Genomic DNA, 21,432 nt, shown 5'->3' on the forward strand with positions numbered 1-21,432 from the left:
TTTTACTGTGCAAACACCTTTTATTCGGACGTGGCTACTCAGCAAATATTGAACTGTGATCGTCCCCGACGGCTGCCAGGCAACAAAGTGAGAGACGAATGGTGGCCTCTCAAGATCTCGGGGTGGTTAGCCAACGAACCGTCAAGGACAGTGAAGCCAGAGGTTTCTCTCTGGTGACTCCCTGTGCCCCATCCCCGCCAGGCGCAGAGAACGGTTGACACATAACTGTAAGCCCTGGAATCGGCAAGGACAAGTCTCCTCCACGTAATAATTTATTTCATTTCAGAACGACAGCGGCACCTGCGGTCACGGGGCTGTGCCCGACCGGCCAGGGTCAGGAGCCCCAGCACAGAGACCGAGGACCAGGGGCTGGAGCCCCGCACAGCTGGACAAACGGCAGAGCACAGCCTTCTGCTGGAGAACAGTGACTTTGAACCAAGCACCTCGATGTTGTGTTTCTGTGCGCACAACGCCAGCCTTTCCTTGAGAACGGCCCCAAAGGGCAAACACCTGCCCGGGTCCAGAACCCTGTGAGCCGCTCACGCATGAGGCCGCTGATTGTCCCAGGCCCCACTCAATGGGGTGGAGGGGAGTGGGCACACACAGAAAAGTGCGGATCTGGGGTGGGGTCCTGTCCGGCCTCCTGAGATGTCCCACGTGGTGACAGGAGCCCAGAGGAGAATCCTTGCACGCGACGTCCTGCCTCCTTCCTTGAGGGTCTTATCTGAGGGACAAGGTGGCTCTAGTCCTTACGGGGTGGGCACTTGGAGGCCTCACACAGGCGTCCACAGCCCTGCAGTTCTCTGAGAGGCCTGACTTATGGAGAAGCAGGTCACACGTCTGTCCCCTCACCCCTCCTCAGGTCTTACTGTCTGACAATTTTGTAGTCAATCACTTATTTTCCCCACAAATCTACCCTCAGATGACTTTATGCAGGTTTCCCTTGGATCTCAGAGCTGCGGAGGGAAGGGCAAGGAAGTGGAGCGGGGGATGGCAGTGTGCTCCTCCCCGTCAGCATCTCTGGGATGGGGAGGGGTCTGGATCACTCTCCAGAGCAGAGGCAGAGCCTGGAGCCGGAGCAGGTCCGTGGATCTTCTTTGGATCTGGAGGCATCGACGGCACCATTTCGATTTTAAGAAAGTGAGGCTGGATGTTCCCACAAACCTGCCACAGGGAATCTCGCTGCTGAGGCGGAAGCCGCAGGTGGGGACACGGTGGCTGGTCTGGGAGCCTCAACGGTGAGGGCAGGAATTAGTTTTCTAGAAGATGGAGTTTCATTGTCAGATAATTCCAAGAGACAGGTACTTTTCCAGGCCAAAAAAAAAAGTAAAAACAAAGTTTTTCATATTCATCATAATGAATTAAAACGTCCAAACAGATGTGCCAGAGTGTGGCTTCATCGTTCAGTCTGAAAAGATGGTCTGTCAATCCCATTGATGTTTTTGTTGATCTTCTGTTTATCACCCAGATGGCAGACGTTGAAGATCACTTTTGGGAGCCAATCACCCAGGTTCTGAAAGGGCTTTCTCGCGGCCGCGTGGCTCCCGGCCCCTTCAGTGGTAATAGTTGCTGAAGGCGTGGAGAATGTACAGCAGGGTGGTGATAAAGGCAAAGAGCTGGAAGAGGACGGGAGAAGGAGTGTGTGAGAGACGCCACTGCCTTCAGCCCCTGCAGCCTGGAGGCCACGTGTTCTGACCCCACTTCGCCCCCTGCGCACTGCCCGGCCTGAGGGCAGCACCACTGGACAACTGCTCCATCCTCCTTGAGACTCGCCATCCCCGGGGTCCTGAGGTCACACTCCCTGTGTCCTGCTCAGATCACGCAGTCTCCATCTCCCCTGCAGACGTGTCCACCTCCACCTGCCATAAAGGGGCTCGTCTCCACCCTGCCCCTGCCGGGCTCCTGCCCACCCTCCGTCACTGCCTGTGCTCTGACCACTCCCACAGTCTCACTCACGGCCCAGAATTCTGCTTTGGGCGTCTGTCTGTCCCCTCCATGAAGGCCTCAGAGGCCCCCAGCTCTCAGCGGTTCACCCTGAACTCCTGAGATGTCCTCACCGGCCTCCCGAGCTCAGTGGGCTCCAGGACCCTCCTCTCCTCTGGTCCAGCCACCAAGCCAGGAACCTGGGACCCCTCCCTCTCCTCCTTCCCCACCCGCCACGGCCAAAGCCCCCCAGAGTCGCCTGATTGTCCTGCCTGACCAGCTCTTGGTGCGTCCACTTCTCCCTTGTCCGTCATCCGTCGCCAGGACCTCCCATGGCCTCAGCTTGTCCACTCCTGCCCCCTCCTCCCTCTAATCCGCCCCAAGAGGAAACATGGCCTGGCTGCTCTGTCACATCGTTAGATGGTGTGATGGCTCCCGCTTCCCAGGACAGAGATCATCGTCCCAACGCAGCTTCCAGGGCAGCCGGCCGCTCAGGCTTCACTTTGTCCCGCTCTCCACTCACACTCTGTTCTCATTCATTCACTCATTCATTCATTTATTCCTTCAACAAATATCCTTTACGGACCTGCTCTACTTCAAAAATGACAGTGGCTATAACAGTGATCAAAATGTTCAAACACTCCTATCCTCGTGGAGCTTACATTCTAGTGTCAGAAGCGGATAATAAGCCCGATAAACAGCAGGGGAGTAGGTTAGCTGGGGACCGGGCCTGGAGGAAATAAAGCAGGAGGGGGAGGGGATGCTGGGGGAACAGGGAGGGCCTCACTGAGAGGGCGACATGTGAGAAAGGAACAGAAGGGGCGAGGGAGCTGCCTCCTGGAGTGAGGGCATCCTTGTCAAGGCTGAGGTGACAGTGTGTCTGTGTGTCGAGCAGCAGGAGGGGAGGTGGGAGCGGTGCTGGGCCAGTCTGTGAGGGCGGGGGCTGCGGCTGGAGGGGCGAGCTGAAGGCAGTTCGAGGCTTGATGCGGAGGGAATGGAGGCAGACAGGCCAGGAAGGCAGCTCAGCTGCCTTGTGGCCCCCTAGTGGGTCACGGTGGTTGCCCGCACCCCACTCTCATGCTGGGGACAGTACCCCATGCTGGACCCCTTCCTCCTGCCACCTGATCCCTCAGGAGCCCCCAGCCTGACACAGGACTCCACCTTTCTGGTCACGGTGACTGGTCAGGGTTGGACTCAGACCCAGTCCTTCCTGGAGAGTTTTCGGGGGAGGATTAAGGAGGAAGGTCAGGCTGCTCCAGAGGAGGACTCTTCCGGCTGTGAGCTCCCTGCCACGTGAGGGCGCCATTCCACCAACAGAGAAAGAGGCTGCTGTGCAGAGCCTGGAGAGGGGAGGCAGGGCTGCCTTGAGTCTCTGCTCCCAGGGGGCCTGAGATCTAGGGGTCCTGCTCCTCCCACGACTCAGCTGGACCACCTTGCCTTGGGGCCATCAGCCACCATCTGCCCCCTGTGGACTTCTGTCATTGCAGGACCCACAGGTCAGCCATGCTGGGGAATTGGGGCTCCATCCACAAGAAGAGGGAGCCATCAAATATCTTCAGTAGGAGAGAGAGACGTGTTCCAGTTCATGTTTTGGAAAAAACCATTCTGAGTGAGTACAGAGGGTGGAAGAGGGCGCAAGGCTGAGGCGGGAAAACAGAAGACAGAGCTGACACCTGAACTTGGGCCTGGTGCTCTGTGAGCTGGGCACACCTGTTCACACGGGCACAGACACATACACACACACACACCCTCCATCCTCCAATCTCCCTCAGCCTGAGGCTCAGGTCGTCTGCTCCCCATGAGACAGAGTTAAGCCTCAGGCGATGCCCCTGTGCCGTGGCGGTCACTGTCCCAGCGCTCACCGAGGCTGTGGTGTTGATGAAGTAGTTGGTCAGGTTCTGGGTCTCAGAGACGATCGTGGCGTGCACCTGCAGGACGGCCGCACTCATGTACAGGATGGCGGTGGTCCCGTGGTACAGGCTGTCCTGGAAGGCAGAGCAGAGGCCTCGTCACGCGGGCACATAAACAAGTGAGCACTTTCCACTCGGACTGCACAGCTGAGAGGAGGGAGGGAAAGAGACAAGGCGGCTCCTGAAACTCCTGCTTTTTTGGGGGCGCAGTGTTTCTAACGAAATGTCTATGTAGCCAACAATAGTGGATTAACAAACGGAAATAATAATATTAACACTAGCCAAAATTAATTAGGTTCTTGTCCAGTGCCAAGCTCTATGCTAAGCCCTTCTCTCATTTATCTCATTGAACCTTGTCAATTTGGAGGAAATGGAAGCTCAAGGTTAAAGTTAATGAATAAATGAACGAGCCAGGATTTCAACCGAGGACACATTAACTCCAATGCTCTTAACCATGAGTGTTGTGAAGACCTACTATGTGCTGGCATTGTCCTCACAATGCGCACATGTTGTCTCCTTTCATTTCCACAGATAATTTCATAAGGCTGCTTCTATCATTATCTCCAACTCACAGCTGAGGAAACTGAGGCTTAGCTAACAGGTGGGCGGGCTGGGAGCGTCAGGCTCATCTGACTCTAGATTTCCAATTTTGATCCTCTGTGTTAAATCTCAGCAGTGTTCTTCATTCAACAGCAATGTCGTGTAGTCATTAAAAAAGGTGATCAGTTCCGGAAGGAATGTCCTAGTAGGCAAATCAGCATTTTGCATCCCCTAATGAGACAGTCAGTTCAGGAAAACTCATCAGTAGGTGAAAGAAAGCATTAGAGAAAGAATTGATGGGCAAGGCTGCCACACGGAAAGAGGGACCGCCAGTCCCCCCGTGTGATGTGACTTGAAGCCACTTATGAAGTGTTCTTGCCAGAAAGACTAACCATCCTCAAAGAAGCCTTGCTTACTGACTTCCAGTCGACAGGAAATTCAGGACTAGAGGAGCAATTCAGGTCACACCAGGAAGAAGCCAACACACAAACACCAAATGAGGGACCTTCTACAGGACGGCCGACCCAGGGTCCTCAGCAAGTCACTGTAGGGGGAGCCTTTCTAGATGAAAGGGGCCCAGGATCTCTACCTACCCAGGGCAGCGCATGGCCTCGTGAGGACCCGGATTCAAACAGGCCAACTGCACAAGGCACTTCAGACACAACCGGGGAAATGCGAATGTGAGCCAGGTCCCAGATGGTGCCGAGGGATCCCTGTCAGCTTTACATACGTGTGACACTGTGAGACAGTTTGCAGGGTCTTTGGAGGCTACTGACGTGTGTAGAACAGGACGATGTGATGTTCAAGGTTTGCTTTAGAATTCATCAGGAAAAAGAAGGGTGATGAAGCAAGTGTGGTAAAGTCTGGATAATGCTGGAATCTGGGTTATGGCTACATGAGGGTCCATGATGGAACCCTCCCTACTTTTGTAAATGTCTCAGATTGTTCAATATAGAAAAATTTTAAATGGTTATCATGATGATGACAACCTAAAAAAAATAATGACCTAATGTTAAATGACAGAATCTACATCCAAAATTATTTCTTCAGTGTGATCGTATATTATCTATATTATGTATTATATAAAAATATATATATTTTACATAAAATTCTTCAGGAATATGGAAGAACGAACCCAGTGACTGTGATAGGACCTTGAGATTGGGGTGATCTTTTTCCTACTAACGTTTCCTTCAGTGCTTCTCCAGTGATTTCACCATAAATAAAATGCATCTGGACGGGCTCGCACAGGAACGTACAGAGCGTGTGTACTCCGGACGAGGACAGCATGGAGGGGGCGGCAATGGAAGGGTTACTCCGGCAGACGATGCCTTCATTCCAGTTTAATAGGAGACACACAAAAATAAAATGTCCTGGTTCCATGGGGTCTGAGCCCAGGAAAGGTCTCTGGACCCTTGTCTCTGGTCCTCCCTCCCTCCCAAAGGCCCATTGCCCTCACATCACCCAGGATTTCAGTCTGGGAGGAGCCCGAGGCCTGGGCCACCCTCACTCTTCTTACCAGGACTTTCCAGGACTCATATTTTTTGTAAAATCCAAGCAAGTAAGACAACAGGAACATGAAGGAGATGAGGAACGAGGTGAGCGAGACGTACATCACCCATCCTTGCAGCAACGGCTGTGCTACCTGGGTGGCGGCCACCAGGATCCAGACCCAGCACCCGAACACCTGTAAGAGAAAACGATGAACAAGGGGTTTCATTTGTCTGTGCGGGCACGTTTCCCTTTGCTGGGCATTTTTCTTCTCCTCTCTCCCTGGTTAAAAGCTCTTCAGGTGAAGTTAGGTGGGAATCAAAGGAACAGGGAAGGAAGGTTGGCCCCATGAGTCAGGTCCTATTGGTAGAAAATTCAAGGGGCTACACAGAAGTTGCCAAGGGAAGGACTCAGCCAAATTTGGCCTGTGGATGAGTCTTCTTGGCCCAAGTAGTGTTGGCATACACAATTTTTTAAACATTTCTGAGTAAGTTGCCAACATTTAAAACAGGATATTTCACATGAAAAATCCAGATGCAGACATTTCTTGAGAAATCCATAGTTCTGGCCACATTGAACCCATTTCCAGGCCAGAGTAGGCTGAGATGAGTTGGGACTATCTCTTTCAAAAAGATCTGCAGTGCTCAGTGGACCACATCCTCCCTCCCCCACCCCTATGCCATTGTGTGGCACTTTCCCTGTTGCTCGCTGTCAATGTGGAATAGTGCTCTCCTCCTGGCTCCCTTCACCCACTGACAGTGCCTGCCTTGTCCTGAGGACATGTGGTTTGGAGTCTCTGGGGTTATAGCATCTGATGTCCTGCGGTCAGTTACCAGCTGGGCAACTCGGTTCCAGCTTAATCAGCTCTCAACTCTGTCCAGCCATTGATTATTTCTTTGATGGACAAACCACACCTTTGTCCTGTCATCTCTGGGCTCTGCCTCTGTTTGCTTTGGGGCTGGGCTTGCCCTGTGTTGCTGAGCCCAGGGGAGGAAGTAAGTGTCCAGTAGACGGCGTGTTTAGTTAGAGGCCTGGAGAGAAGATGGACACGAGCACCAAGTGTTTTGTTGCTGGTTTGTCTCAGACGTTCTGAGCCCCTCCCCTTCCTGGGCCTCCTCGGGATGTCACTGTGAGCCTCCTCAGTTCTCCCTCTCACTCCTGTTACGTCTGCGTTTTCAGGAACCACAGAGGCTGGCAATCCCAGGAAACCCCTCAGCCCGTTTCTCCTGCGGCCTTCAGCCCCACATGTCCACTTGCCCACTGGATGTCTCTACTTGGACGTCCCTCTGTGGGGGCCAACCCTGCACTTGCATGACCCTGAGAGAGAGAGCGCCTCATTAATTTTGCCCCTAGACTCCTCATTTGCCTCATCCTACTCCTGGCCCTGCCCCTCAAGCTCCTCAAATCCAACAGGTACAAAATCTGAACCCACGGTCACTCCCAAATTCCTTCAGAACCCACCTGCCTCAGCACCTGCTTAGAGAGAGTTACGGGATTGGGAACGAGGGTACAGAGCCCTCCAAAGATCACGATAATGTCCTGTTTCTTACACTGAATACTGGTTACACAGGAGTTTATCTTTTATACAGTGGTAAAATAACTTTGAAAAAGAAAAAGAAAAAGAACCTGTTGGAATATGAGACCACTGGAGATTTGTGGTGAGGGGGATGGGGGCAGCCAAGGATGGCTTCTGGGTTTGTGGTTTAGAGGAATCACACTACCAGATTTTAACACTTTCTATAAAGTTGCAGTAACCAAAAGAGTTGCCAGCGCAGGTGACTCACATTTCTGCCCTTCTTAGGAGATAGCTCATCCCCTCCCCTGGTTCTGCTGCCTTTCCACATAAATTTTAGAATCAGCTTGTAAATATCAACAATATCTATCTGCTGGCATTTTGATTGGGTTACATCTATAGATGAATTTGGGGAGAACTGACATCTTTACTCTGATGAAGCCTCTAATCCATGAACATGGTATGCCTCTCCAATCCTTAGGATGTTCTTTGACTTCTTTTATCAACGTATTGCAGTTTTCAGCATACAGATGCTATACAAATTTTCTTATACTTGTACCTACTTATTTCATTTTGGGGGAGCTACTGTAAAGAGTATTGTTTTTTAAAAATTTCATTTCCCAGTTGTTCATTGTTAGTCAATAGAAACATGATTGATTTTTTTGTTGTTAACATCGTGTTCTGCAACTTGCTAAACCCACTTATTGGTTCAAGGAGAGTTTTTGGTTGTTGTTTGGTAGATCCTTTGGGATTTTTCTATGTATCTCATCAGCTTTTACTTTTTATGGCTACTCATGAAATTGAGCTTATTTTCATATATTTCATATTTCCTCTTCTGTGAAGTTTTTTATTGTTTTTTACTGGATACAAGTTTGTTATAGGTTTGTCTTTTTCATACTGATTCATTGGACTTCTTTCTAACTTGCAGATCTCATTGACTGTTATAAATATTGCAGATGTATTCTGCCAGCATATGTCTCACACATAGTATGGTGTCTTTTAATGAACTGAGTTCTTAATTTTAATGTAATTGAATATGTTAATCTTTTCGTTTATAGACTGTGCTTTTAAAGTTTAAGAAATCCTTCCCTACCTTGAGTCATGAAGATATTCTCGCATCTCAGATATTCCTTTTGGGATTATGCTTTTTCTTCCTGAAGTTCAACTGTTAGCAGTTCCTTTAGGAAAGGTCAGTTGGTAGTAGTCAATTTGATTTGTTAAAAAAAAAAGTCCTTATTTTTCCTCTGACAATTATTTCCTCTCAGCACTTCCAAGACATTTTCCCCCCTGTATTCTACACCTTTCCATGTTATTCCACTGTAGTCTGGCTCCCACTGCTGCTGCTGAGAGGCCAGCTGTCAGTTGAGCTGCTGCTCGTTTGTTGGACTCTGTCTTCACTATCTGGCTGCTTTTAGAGTCTTCTCTCTGTCCTTGGTGTTCCGCAGTTTATGAGATAGTGATACAATGCGTTGAGGTGTGGGTATCTTTTTATTAATTTTGCTGGTATTTACTTTATATTCAATATCTGGTAATTCCATTATTTCAGTCTAGGTAGCCTGATTCTGCAGTCTGTGGTTTCTGTTAACCTTCATTCCTGTTCTCTTTTTCCCTCCTATGTTTAGGGAATTTTTATTGTGAGCTCATGACTGTGGGGGTGGCTCAGTTCTGAGTGATGCTGTCAGGACCTTCTGGACAAACACCTCCACTTACTTCTGTCCAGCTCGGCTGAAAGATACACAAGTTTCAGGTTCTGCTTTTCATAACACACCCCTGCTTTCTGGGACAGGCAGTTCTCATCTCACAAACAATACGCAGACATGGACATGTCCCCCCATCCCTGGTGAGGCTCCACTGCTGCTGGCCTGGGGAGGAAGAGCACTTTAGAACTGATGGAGGATTCATGGGCTCTTAAGGAGAGAAAGGGAGCAGGAGGTGAGAGGCCAGAATAGACCAGGCAGTTGACCACAAGCCAGAGACCCCTGGGCTCTTATAGGGCTGGGCAACATTCCAGAAGCCTGGCCTCCCTTACAGCACCAGCTCTGGGAGCACATCTCCCCCACCCTAATATCAATCTCCAAGTGAATTGTGGGAGTCCTGGGCTGGGCTTGGGACCACTTGTGAGTGAGTTGGGGCTGCCTTGTCCTGAGGAGGGGGTGTGGAGGGACAGAAGCTGCTGTCCTCTGGCACCCCCTGAACTGGGCTCTTGCATGTTGGTCCCAGTGACGCGGTTACCAATGCCACAGGGAGGTGCCGGGGCTCAGCGTTTCGGCACCTGTCGAGCGTCCTCCCCGCCCAGCCACGGGAGTGCATACAAATGCTGGCACACCGTCAACTCCCAAACAATGCTAGCTATAGTGGGAACGGCATTCAGGAGTTAGTGACTGCACCAGAACCTGTAAAACTTTAGACTCACATTAGACCTCTGAGGGCAGAGGGCCTTGAACAAAGTAGGTAGGGAGGGGGTCAGAGAACATTCTTTTGAATGAGTCGATGGTAACGCCACCATCACCTCACATTCAGCAGGTGCTTTACAGTTTATAAACTGCATTCACTCAGACTGCCTCATTTAGTCTAGACAGCAATTCTAACTCCCTTGGGCTTTCTAAGAACAGAGAGCTGCCACTTGATACCCGCCAATTACTGTCAGCTCACCTGGGGTGGGCAAGGGTGCTTCAGTCCCACCACACCTGTCAGTGCCTGCAAAAGGGTCCCTGCCCACCTCCTGCCATCAGAGGCCGCCCCAGCCAGACACTGCCGTATGCACATTATTTACGTGTCCAGATTGAATTCTCACCACAATCTGACGTGGTGCTGTGCTGGAGGGGACTGAGGCCCAAGGTCATGCAGGACAGAGCTGGGACACCTGTGGGTCTTTCCTCACAATCAGATTTCACCCCCTGAGAGCAGGGTCCTCTGCGCATTTGGGAATCTACTCAGATTACATGGAAATCTTCTGAAATGGCTCTAGCATTGCATAATCAAGGTTATGCAGAGGAATGTTATTTACTTTTTATTTCCACACCCTCCACCTTCTAAACAGTAGTAGGGACCAGGGCCAGGGACAAACCCCAGGTGAACTGAAACCCAGCAGAGTGTATCTCGTTTCCGCCCCAAGCAGTCTCGATTGGGTTCTTTAGAGGTAAGACAACTTTGAGTACTCGTCTGTACTTTTTTTTTTTAACTCATATTTAGCTTTCCGAATTTTCTTGGCAGCCTCACTGCTCTCTCATTTTAATCACCGTTTTGCATTTCCCAGAGCAGGGGATATTTTTAGATGTTTGGGGCTGGCCCTCAAAGTGGAAGAATATTTTATCATACTTAGATATTTCGATCAAGTGTATTTCAAGCACGATTTTGGCGGAGTCTGTTTCTTATGAATAAACCCAGAATATCATCTACAAACTTCCCAAAGGCTGAACTGAAACTTGAAAGGATCTTTTAAGGTAGGATGGAGCCTAATAAGTTTGGTTACTTCTTCTCTAGAACGTGGAGAATGGCTGCTCACGTCTAGAAAGCTGGTTAAAGAGCTGGCATCTAAGATGTGGAGGACCAGTTCCCAGCCTGGAGTCTGGGAGAAACGGCTGACTCCAGGTCCGGGGTGGGGAAGGTGGGCCTGGACATCTCATCACACCAGAGACCAAGAAATGTTCCAAAGGCTCTGGGTTAGGTCAAAAGGATTCAGAGGCTCCTGCTGGGCAAAGATGAGGCAATTTGAGATTCAAATAAGTATAACAGCTACAGTGGATTGGAATACATCAACTAAGTCGAAATCCATGAGTTGAAAAAGATAGTTTTTAAAAAGCCCTTCTTTGGCCACTTTTGGAGGATGCTTATTAACTTGGAAGGAAGCTCTGCTCACCACTGTACCACCAATGCTTACTATTTTGAAAAATGCTTAATAAAGGGAGAGAGTTAAGTCAAAAATATGTCATAGAGGTAAGGAGCTCTGAAATACTACGTGAGTCTCACCCTCAGAGTAGCATTCTGAGTCCTGCTACTCCTGGGACCATCTGGGGACGTTGAGAAAGCCCTAAGGCCTGGGTCCGCCCCAGAGGTTCTGAATGAACTGGTGAGCGAGGCTGCGTGGGTAACAGTTCCCCAGATGAGGCAGCCAGGACCGAGAGGCCCAGAGCCCACCTCTTTGCCTCCAGTCTCCCCCACTCCAGTGCATGCAGCATGCGGCATGCCCCCTCCCAGAATCCTAGCTTGCCTGTTGGGCAGGTTATTTAGTCATCTGTGACTCCATGTTTCTGCCCATCAAAGAGACGAGGTGGGGATCACGCTGACCCCTCTCTCATCTGGTTCTCGTGCAAACTAGATGACTCTCTCTCTGACACCTGGTGAATGTTAAGTAACCATTGTTGCCATGTTGGCCATAATCATTTGGAATGGCACAGAAGATGGGAGGGAATGTTCTTTGAGAAAGACCCACAGGAGGGAATGTCCCAGGCCAGTCTTCCTGAGGGACGGAAAGTTCACGTCTAGGGGAGATGGGAGACCAATCAGATCGGTGAAGAAGGTAACATTTGGGGACACAGACCTCTCTGAGGAGTTGATGAAAACTTTGGTCACCTAGAATAATGTACTTATGTACAACCACGATTTTTGTCTACAAATCTGGGGACTCAGAGACCCTCGAAGCCCAGCTGCAGGCCCGAGGCTGAAGTCCCTTCCATCTCCAGGTTAAATTGTGGTGCCAGCAGCTGCTCTGCTGTATTATTCTGACAATAGTGATCAAAACATCAAATGCACATACTGTTCAGCTCAGCAATTTGACTTTTTGGAATTTGCCCTACAAATAATGAACATGAACAAAAAGACAAAGGCACAGAGTCGCCTACTGCAGCCTTGCTACTTACAGAAAAGACAGGAGACACCCTAAATGGTCATCCAGTGGGACCCAGTTAAAGCAATTATGTCTGCACAGTGGAACACTTCAAAAAGAATAAAAAACTCCTCATATACCAAAAAGCAATGAGCTCTAAGATGTGTGTAGGGCACAGACCAGCGAGCCCAGTGTGTGTGATTTGTGTAGAAAAAGAAGCAAGCGTGTGTGTGTGTGTGTGTGTGTCTATGTGCATTTGTTTGTAGGCACACAGAATGTTTCAGGAATGAGACCCAATAAAACAATCAGTGCCCCGGGCTCCGGGGAGGAGAACTGCGTGGCTCAGCCACAGGGTTTTGAATGTCTGAACTAACCCAAAACAACCAACATTTAAGTTTAAAAAGCAAGAAGAAAGACGCTGTGCTGAACACCAGAGGCTCACAGGAGACTTTTGAATGGGAGAGACAAGAAGAGGCCTGCCTTTCTGTTTGGGAGGACAGCTCTGTCCACCCAGATAGAGCAGCTGGAAGCTGAGGCCTGCAATGGACGGGGCAGGCAAGAGGCTGGGCTGCCATGGTGGAGTAAACTTGACACACCAGAAGGTTCTGAAGACAGATGCTGTGCTGCCCGAGTGATGACCCCATGTGAAGGGTGAAGGAGGAGCCAAAAAGATGCCCGGTGTCAGGTCTGCATGGCTGGGGCACCTGGCCAAGCCTGGGAGGTTGGGCTCGGGTGGGGCAGGCCGGGAGCTGAGCACCAGAGAGGAGCCCCACGGGTGATACCCCGGTGGCAGGTTTTTCTGCATAGCTGGGCGGTATTTCAGCATGGCGGTTCTCACTCACCACAGCAGTGCATTCCTTTTCTCACCGCTTGTCTGAGTGTTCACGGAGCACTGCCTCTCCTTCCCTCCCCGGCACTTGGGTGAATGCAGGGTGTACCACAGAGCCTCAGAAACTTCGAGCTGGGAGGAAAAGGCCCCAAGCAAGACAGTGAGGCCCAGGAAGTCAGCGGTGCCAAGTGAACTGGGGGCTTCTGGTCCCACTGACGGCCGGGGAGGAAGGGAGTCCATGAAGGACAGGTTCTGGCATTGCCCACAGTGGGAACCAGGACCCCCTGAAGACTCCCTCTGACACTGCGATGTTCCAAGATGAAGAAAACCATTGTCCCTCATATGCAGCTATCCACAGCCCATGTTGGTGGAAGCCAGGGTCTTTTGGCCATTGCATACCCTGTTTTTTAATAAATTGTGGTAAAATGCACAGAACAAAATTTACCAACTTAATCGTTTTTAAGTGTCCAGTTCAGCGGTATTAAATGCATTCACATTGTTGTGTAACCATCACTGCCACCCATCTCTAGAACTTCTTCATCTTGGAAAACTAAAACTCTGTACCCATTAACACTAACTCCCTCTTCCCCTCCCCCCAGTACTCTTTTGTCTCCATGAATTTGACTATTCTATGTACCTCATATAAGTGGAATCACAGATTATCTGTTCTTTTGTGACTGGCTTACTTCACAACGTGACGTCCTCAAGGTTCACCATGTTGTAGCATGTGTCAGAATTTCATCCCTTTTTAAGGCTGAATAATATTCCATCATATGAATATACCACATTTACGTTTATCCCTTCATCCATCAGTGGACACCTGGGTCGCTCCCACCTTTTGGCTCTTGTGAGTAGCGCTGCTATGAACATGGGTGCACAAATATCTGTTCAATGCACATCCTTTGAACGGATGAGACCCATGCTGAGACTGTCCCTCAGACCCCATCAGGCACTTCCAGTGCAAAAAGCCCCAAGAGTCACAGCACCTTCAGACACACCCCCGTGGTGGTGCCCCTGAGGCTGAAGCAGGCGTCCCTGGTGAGTTTCGCGCTGTCCACTCAAAAGGCCTCAAGTCCAGCGCGATTTCAGCGGCTCAAACTGAAACCACGTGGCAGGAATCAGAGCTGTTATTATTTTCAACCCTAAGATTTTCAATTGATTGTAAAAATAATGTTAACCGTAGAGGAATTTTTCATTATGTCATGTTCCTTCCCAGGCCCTGTGCTTATGCCTACATATTTTTTATGATGAACATACATTTAGAATTCCACTTTTTACATATTTCTATTTTGCTACATGGCTTAATAATACAGTCGATATTTGTCACTCACAGAAGTTCTAGGAAGTCACTACGAGCACTGAACTAACGAATACTGAACCAGTGCTCCCAGGGGAAACACAGTGTTAGGTGCCTATGAGCTTGTGGTCAACTGATTAACACACAACTTTGTTTTATGTGTGTTTCTTTTCAAAGACACCTTATTTAATATATATTGTTGATTCACTAACCTTGAGCTCTTGGCCAGCAGCACCGTAACTATAAGCTTATCCAACACACATATCTTCTCTGTAGGGCGCATCACAGCCTTCTCGTGCTTAGAGCACTAGACCGCACTTCCACACGACACTTGGGGGCTATCTTAAACAGCAAAATCACCCACAGGAAGTGCAAAAACATGAAAGATGTGGCACTAAGCAGACCTCAAAAAGGACGCTTGTTTACAGGATGAGAGCTGAAACAAGAAAGCAGAGTGTCTTCTTGTTCGTTCCCAGGTGGGAACGTGTGTGTTGAGCGACTCAAATTTTTTGCTGCCCTGCACAGGTCCACGAATGACCATGAAAACACTGCGAGTATTGATTGTGGGGTGACAAACACATTTTAGTGAGGACACTAATCCTCCCCATTATCCGTGGTTTCAGTCACCCATGTCAATCGAGGTCAGAAAATATTAAATGGAAAATTCCAGAAATAAACAATTCATGAGTTTTAAATTGTGTGCTGTTCCGAGTGGCACGATGAACTCTCTCACCACTTTGCTCCATCTTGCCCAGGACGTGAATCACCCCTTTGTCCAACATCCACGCTGTATTGTCTACCCACCCATTAGTCACTTAGTAGCTGTCACAGAATTGAAGCACTTGTGCTCATTTCACTTAATAATGGCCTCGAAGCGCAAGAGTAGTGACGCTGCAAATTTGAATATGCCCAAAAGAATCTTTGTAAAGTGCTTCCTTTTAGTAAAAAGGTGAAAGTTCTCAACTTAATAAAGGAAAGAAAGAGAATCGTATGCTGAGGTTGTTAAAATCTATGGTAACTTTTATTACAGTATTACTGTGATAATTGTTCTATTTTATTATTAGTTATTGTTGTTAATCTCTTACTGTGCCTAATTCATAAATTAAACTTTATCGTAGGGGTGTATGTAAGGAAAAGTCATAGTATATACAGGGTTTGGTACCATCCTCGGCATCAGGCATCCACTGTGGGTCTTGGACCGTATCCCCATGGATGCGGGGGGACCACTGTAAGTGAAGTTGCAAATACAGAACAGTGAGTAACGAGGATCGACTGTACTTTCAACCCCACAATTCCATTCCATCCAGTTGATAAAACCTCATTTACCCAGTCAGTCCCCAGGGCAAGTATGTTGGATGTTTCTAGTTTTTCCCTGTTATAGAAAATGCCACAGTAAATAAGTTGACGCAGAGACAGTTGTCTTCTTTTAAATTGTCTCTCTGGGGTAAATTCCCCAACCGGGCTTACTGGTGGGAGGTGTGAGCAGGGAGGGGATGTAGCTGGTGACTTTCCAACATCCATTAGGCTCCTTGCGTCTCCTGGCCGGGACACCTATGTGACCTAGTCCTGGCCAAGGAGATGCAGGGGGAGCCTTCCCGGGACCCCTGGGGAGGGTTTCTTCCTGCCTAAGGAGACCCAGGATAAGACAGTCCCTGTTCTTGTGTGACCATTGCTGTGTCTGCATTAGGCCTGGAGCTGTGAAAGGGAAGAGCAGAGAGATGGAAAGAGCCTGGCCCTGATGACAGACTGCGCTCCTGAAGAATCAGCTCAGAGAGAGAGCCCGCCCAGCTCCAGACTTCCCGGATGCGAGACCGTCCATTCCCTTCCGTTACAGCAAGTCTGAGCCAGCGATCGCCCCTATCACAGCACCACGGAGCACCGCCGGGGATGGGAGTCTGCTCATGTTGCTCACACCCCTCACCTCCTCTGAGGACACCCCAGTGGCTCCCTGTGTCCTCCAGGCCAAACTTGGGCCACAGCAGACACCACCAGAGTGATGAGCCCATGTCCACCTCCCCCAGCCTGCCCAGCCCCTCCCCGCTCTATGCCAGTCTCCCTGAGCCCCCTTCAGGGCCCCCAGCACTTGGGCTTCCAAATGTGGGCACCGCTAGTGACAGTGAAATCCATTTAGTCAGTCACCAACAGCAATAAAAGATGAAGTAGACTGGTTGCCCCTAGGAAAGGGAAACACTGTTTCCTCAATCTTTTGTTCCAGTTGCACACACACGTACCAGGCTGCCATGAAAATATATCCCTTCTGGGGCTGGCCCCGTGGCCGAGTGGTTACGTTCGCGCGCTCCGCTGCAGGCGGCCCAGTGTTTCGTTAGTTCGAATCCTGGGCGCGGACATGGCCCTGCTCATCAGACCACGCTGAGGCAGCGTCCCACATGCCACAACTAGAAGAACCCACAACGAAGAATACACAACTATGTACTGGGGGGCTTTGGGGAGAAAAAGGAAAAAATAAAATCTTTAAAAAAAAAAAAAAAAAAAAAAAAAAAAGAAAATATATCCCTTCTGTGGATCACAGCCCGTGTGGAAACCCTCCCTCTGGCCGAGGGCCTTGGCTCATGCTGGCATGTGTCCCCTCTTTCCACAGTTTCTTTCCTTCACGGCCCAGCCCAGTGGGCAAAGACCCTCCCCGGTGTAGGCTCACAGCCACAGCTGCTGCAGCAGGAGCCCCGCCAGGGCCTGTGTGGGAAGCAGGAGCCACCCAGAGGAAGGAAAGGGAGACACTGCTGAGAGGGACGGAGGGTGGTCAGGACAAGTGGGGGGAGTCCTGGCCCCCTCCAGGCTGCCCCTGAGGACCGGGTGCCCCTGGCCCTCCTCACCTGGCTGCAGGCCTCCCTGTGGGCAGCTCAGAGATCCCAGCGCTCACAGAGGATGCTATTCACAGCCCACGAGGTGGTTCCCATGCTTGGGACTGGGGGTCTGGCAGCCTTGTGAAGCTTTCTGGGCAGAAATTGTTACATCTTTTGCACAGGGAAGGAAACCCATTCTAGGAGTCCAAGAGAATTTCCCCAACCTTACTCATCAGGGGCACGGCAGGCCTGGACTTGAATGCAGGGCCCCAAAACAGCTAGCATCATGTGGAAGTTCCACGCTCCATAATTCAACCTAACATACCTCCAAACACCAAGCCATGATGTCCTGACTCACAGAGCAGGAATTTTCTCTCTGTGGCTTTAAGGTTAGCAGGAAATTGCCAGCCCGGTCCCCTTGGCCTCCGGTGAGGGCCCACGTCTTATCCGGTCCACTCCAGGAACAATAGCGCTGGCCAGAGCTCCATCCACAACTGCTCCCAGCAGAACAAGTCATATAAGGAGCCCTTGGTATCCACAAGTGCTTGCAAGACTGGGCTGGCCGCAGGCCAGGGACATTCAGCGCCTACCCTTGGGTGGGTACCGGGCGGGGCAGGATGCCATGGTGCAGGAGGGGCTGGTGAGTCAGGAGCCAGGCCTCCCCTGCCTTCCGCCCCTCCCTCCATCGGTTTCCTCCCCCAGCACCGCACCCACCCATTCAGACCCCCTGGCCCCCCCAGAGACCCAGCTTTTTATTGACTAAACAGCAGAGATTTACAATGTAACATAAAATGGAATAATAAAAACATTCACATCCATCCAAAGTCTAAAAGGCTTTTCCTTCTTGTCTCTTTAAAAAAAGGAAGCTAAGGGTTTTGGGAGGCAATTTTTCTTTTTTCTACTTTTTTGTTTAGTTGCGCACCTTAAAAAAGTTAGAAAGCATGGAAAAGATGTGAAGGAGCAGGATAAACCCTGATCCCCACGGTGGCCTCGTGGACAGCCTTCCCCCTGCCAGGCCTCCCACCCTGGCCTCTCCCTCTTTGGCTCCCACTATGTTTATTAACTTCCTGTCACCTCACATGTCCCCAGGAAGTCACCAGATGAGCCCTGGAGTCGGCTCAGGGGAAGTCCCCACCTTCTTCTTCCCCCCAGGAACCCACAGACATTTTGTGACCAGTGGCCATGTTCCTGCCCTTCGTCAGGTACAGAGGACCCTAGGATGTCACCATTCACCCTAGTCCCGGTTGACTCCTGCTCAGCTCCCCCATTCCCCACTCCACCTATGACCAGATCTTCCAGGGACAGGGACCAGACCAATATCACCTCCTCCCGGAAGCCCTTCCTGACTACTAAGCCCCCAGCGCACCCCTCAGTGACCTCCTTGGGGTCATTGTCTCGCTTCACCGCCTCCTCCCCAGACCCTGAGCTCCGGGGTGCATGACTCTGCCCTGTGTTTTTCGTGTCCACAGTGCAGGGCACAGAGCCTGGCACAAAGCAGTTGATCGGTACTGCTGCTGACCGACTCAGAAGGAGGCAAGAGGCGGGTCGCTGGACTTTGCACGGCTGAGCTGCACAGTCTCGTCTTCCTGGGCCTGATTCCCATGCAGGCGGTGCCTCTTGACACCCTGTGGGCCTGCCTCTGCGGCCCAGCTACGGACTGGGATTCTGCCAGGAGTCTGGACTGAATGAGGACCAACACCCACTTGTTTCATCCCCACCCATTTCCTGCTCCATACCTCCCAGGCCCTAGAAATTCCCCAGGTCAGAGCATCTTCCCTTGGAGAGCGGCTGGGAGGGTTTTCCCACCTCCCTGCCTCCTCAGGCACATAGGAAGGACCACACAAAAAAGTGCTGTCAGGGAGGACGCTGTTCAAATAAACATGCACCTGTCTCCCACACCTGTCCAGCATCACTGGGCAGAGGCAGGGTCCGGATTGGGGGAGCTATGAGTACTGCAGAGGCAGAAAAGCCAAGCTCAGAATCCCTCCAACGGGGGTGCTGAGATGGGCTTCTCTGAGATAGGTCAGACAACTGGCGCCTCAAACCCATGATATCTGGCCCCACTGCACAGGGAGTCTACTGAGGCCCGCTCTGGGGCCCACTCAGTACCTTCTAGGTACAGCTGGAGGCAGGAGGGTGGGGACTTGTGCCTCAAGGAGCTGTGCAACGCAGGGATGGGCTGGCTCTGCTGCAACAGGGTCGGGCCCTGTGGGGCCCCCAGCAGCCGTCCACTCTGGTCAAGATGCGAAAGATCTGACCAGGTGGTGACAGCTGAGGGACAAGGCTGGCTGGCACGCACAGGAGGACGCAAGGGAGGGGCTGGTGAGAGATGAGGGGGTAGAGGCCAGGGAAGCCAGCGTCGGGCTCCTCCCCCCTCCCCACCCCTGCCTGCTTCCTGCCACTTCCTGATCTGGACAAGATTAGAAACGTCTTGCCTTGCCCCGCCCCAGGGGAAAGTTCTGCAGGTGAAAATCCCTGGACAGGCAGGCGCTGGCTGCACAGGTGGGGCACTTCTCATCAGTGAGACTTCTTATCTGGGGCTCCCACGGTCCAGGTCCAGCAGGTCGGAATGCTCTGGGCCCCTCCCCGCCACCCTCTGCAGGAGGACCCGGTTACCTCCCTCAGAGCACCTGCTGGTTCAGGGAAATTGCCCTGGTGGGCTCACCTTCCAGCAGCAGGCTCGGATGCCTGTCTCATCTGAACCGAATGAGGCCACGCATTCCGGGAAGGTCGCTCAAGGTGTGGCTGGACGGTCGGGGAGAGAACAGGACCAGAAGTCCAGACATGGGCCGAGGGGAGGCTGTGGATGTGACTGTGCTGGTTAGGTCCCAGGTTCTCAGCTCAAGCCCGTCCTGCTGTGGTCTACTCCGTGACACGGGCTAGAGCTCTGCGAGCCGCAGTTCCCAGCTGCCTGGGAAGCTGGATTCTTGCTAAGTTCTGGCAATGGGAGGAGGGGAGTGGGGACTTCCTGTTGGCTTTTCCAGGTCCTGTCGCTGTCTCTCCAGCAGCAGCAGTTGCCTCCAGCCCCAAAGACCCTGTGCCCCTCCTCTGATGTGACCACTGCCTCACAGCGCTGCCTCCTCAAAGGCCCGAGTGCCAGCAGGGCACGGCTTCCCCTGGGGGTCTGAGCACCCACTGCTCACCCAACTCCAAGGGTGCATGTCAGCAGCTCGGTGCGCTTCTCACTCTCAGGCATCTTCAGCATCCCCTTTCTGCTCCTTCTCCACAACTGGGTAACCCATGCCCTGTCCTGAGGCTTTCTGTGTGCAGTCCCTGTCATGGTTTCTGCCCTCTCCTGACCCTGACAGGCACAGCACCGTTTACTGGTCTCCTTGGCTAGTCTGCAGCTGCGCCATTAAGCATCAAACTCTACCAGGCGGGGGCACGTTTGTCCTCTCCATCTTCACATCCCCGTGCTTCGCACAGAGCAGACGCTCAACACACATTTGTTGAGTGAATCCACAGGATCTGAGTGGGGATCTGAGGATCCTCTTTCTGGGCAGCCTGATTTTATATATTCGTTAACCTCCTGGTCCTAGGAAGTCCTGGTCTGAACAAGTCGCCGTCAATCCCTCAGTCCAAACCCTTCAACAGTGCCAGGTGCCCCGTGAGTAAACCCGTCCTGACAACTACTCCAGCTCCTGGAGCCCTTGCCAGGTGTGCTGTGCACCCCTCCTTTCCACCCTGTCTCCTATCTTAGGGTGCTGTCCACACGTTCATCATCAGTCCCTTGAGACAGTGTCTGTGACTCGGTTGTCCCCTCTGTTATCACCTTCTCATTCTTGTGCCCCCATGAGCTACAGCACAGGATGCATCTCAGTAAATACTTGTTGGTTTACAATTGGAATTTGCTCACAAGAGACCCACGCCTTCCAGTAAGAGGCCCAGGTGACCAACAACAATTAAATAGTACGGGCTCACATCCTAGAGCAGCCGCGACGTGCTGATGCTTCCTGTGAAAGTCCTTACTGAAACCCCAGGGCTGTCTCAGGAGATCTTTACTGTCACTCTCGCCATTGTGGAGGCTCAGAGTGGTTAAGTCGCCAACCCAGGGTCTCACAGCGAATAAGAAGCAGAGCCATTCTGACAGCCTAGTTCACTGAACCCAAGTGCTCTGGGGTATTCCAGAGAAGGGGCAAGGCCTGGGGCCGGGAAGCCAAAGCGGGTCCAGGCCACGCGTGAGCCTGCGTGGTGGTGAGGAGCAGAGTGAAGGGAGAGACAGAAGCAACGAAGGCAAAGAAACTGGGGTAAATTGAGTTTACTTTTGCTACTCCCCAGAAGTGCGGAGAATTGAAAGGGAGCA

At 51.2% G+C, this 21,432-nt stretch overlaps 1 protein-coding gene across 2 annotated transcripts in view; it reads right to left on the bottom strand.

Annotated features, from left to right (window-relative positions):
• Window positions 1–21,432, bottom strand: part of MALL (mal, T cell differentiation protein like) — a 27,338-nt gene continuing 5,906 nt past the window's right edge. Inside the window, exons 1-4 of one of the 2 annotated variants that reach the window (XM_070236157.1) lie at window positions 17,455–17,695; window positions 5,893–6,060; window positions 3,786–3,908; window positions 1–1,616 (exon numbers count right to left, since the gene is read on the bottom strand). In XM_070236157.1, coding sequence (XP_070092258.1) covers window positions 1,554–1,616; window positions 3,786–3,908; window positions 5,893–6,060; window positions 17,455–17,646 — 546 coding nt within the window. In that variant the 5' untranslated portion in view covers window positions 17,647–17,695 and the 3' untranslated portion in view covers window positions 1–1,553. Of the gene's footprint in view, window positions 1,617–3,785; window positions 3,909–5,892; window positions 6,061–17,454; window positions 17,696–21,432 lie in introns of those variants that run through there. The other variant, XM_001494388.5, reaches the window with a different exon arrangement.

Source organism: Equus caballus, chromosome 15, assembly GCF_041296265.1.
Source record: "Equus caballus isolate H_3958 breed thoroughbred chromosome 15, TB-T2T, whole genome shotgun sequence".
In the NCBI taxonomy this organism is placed as follows: Eukaryota; Metazoa; Chordata; class Mammalia; order Perissodactyla; family Equidae; genus Equus; species Equus caballus.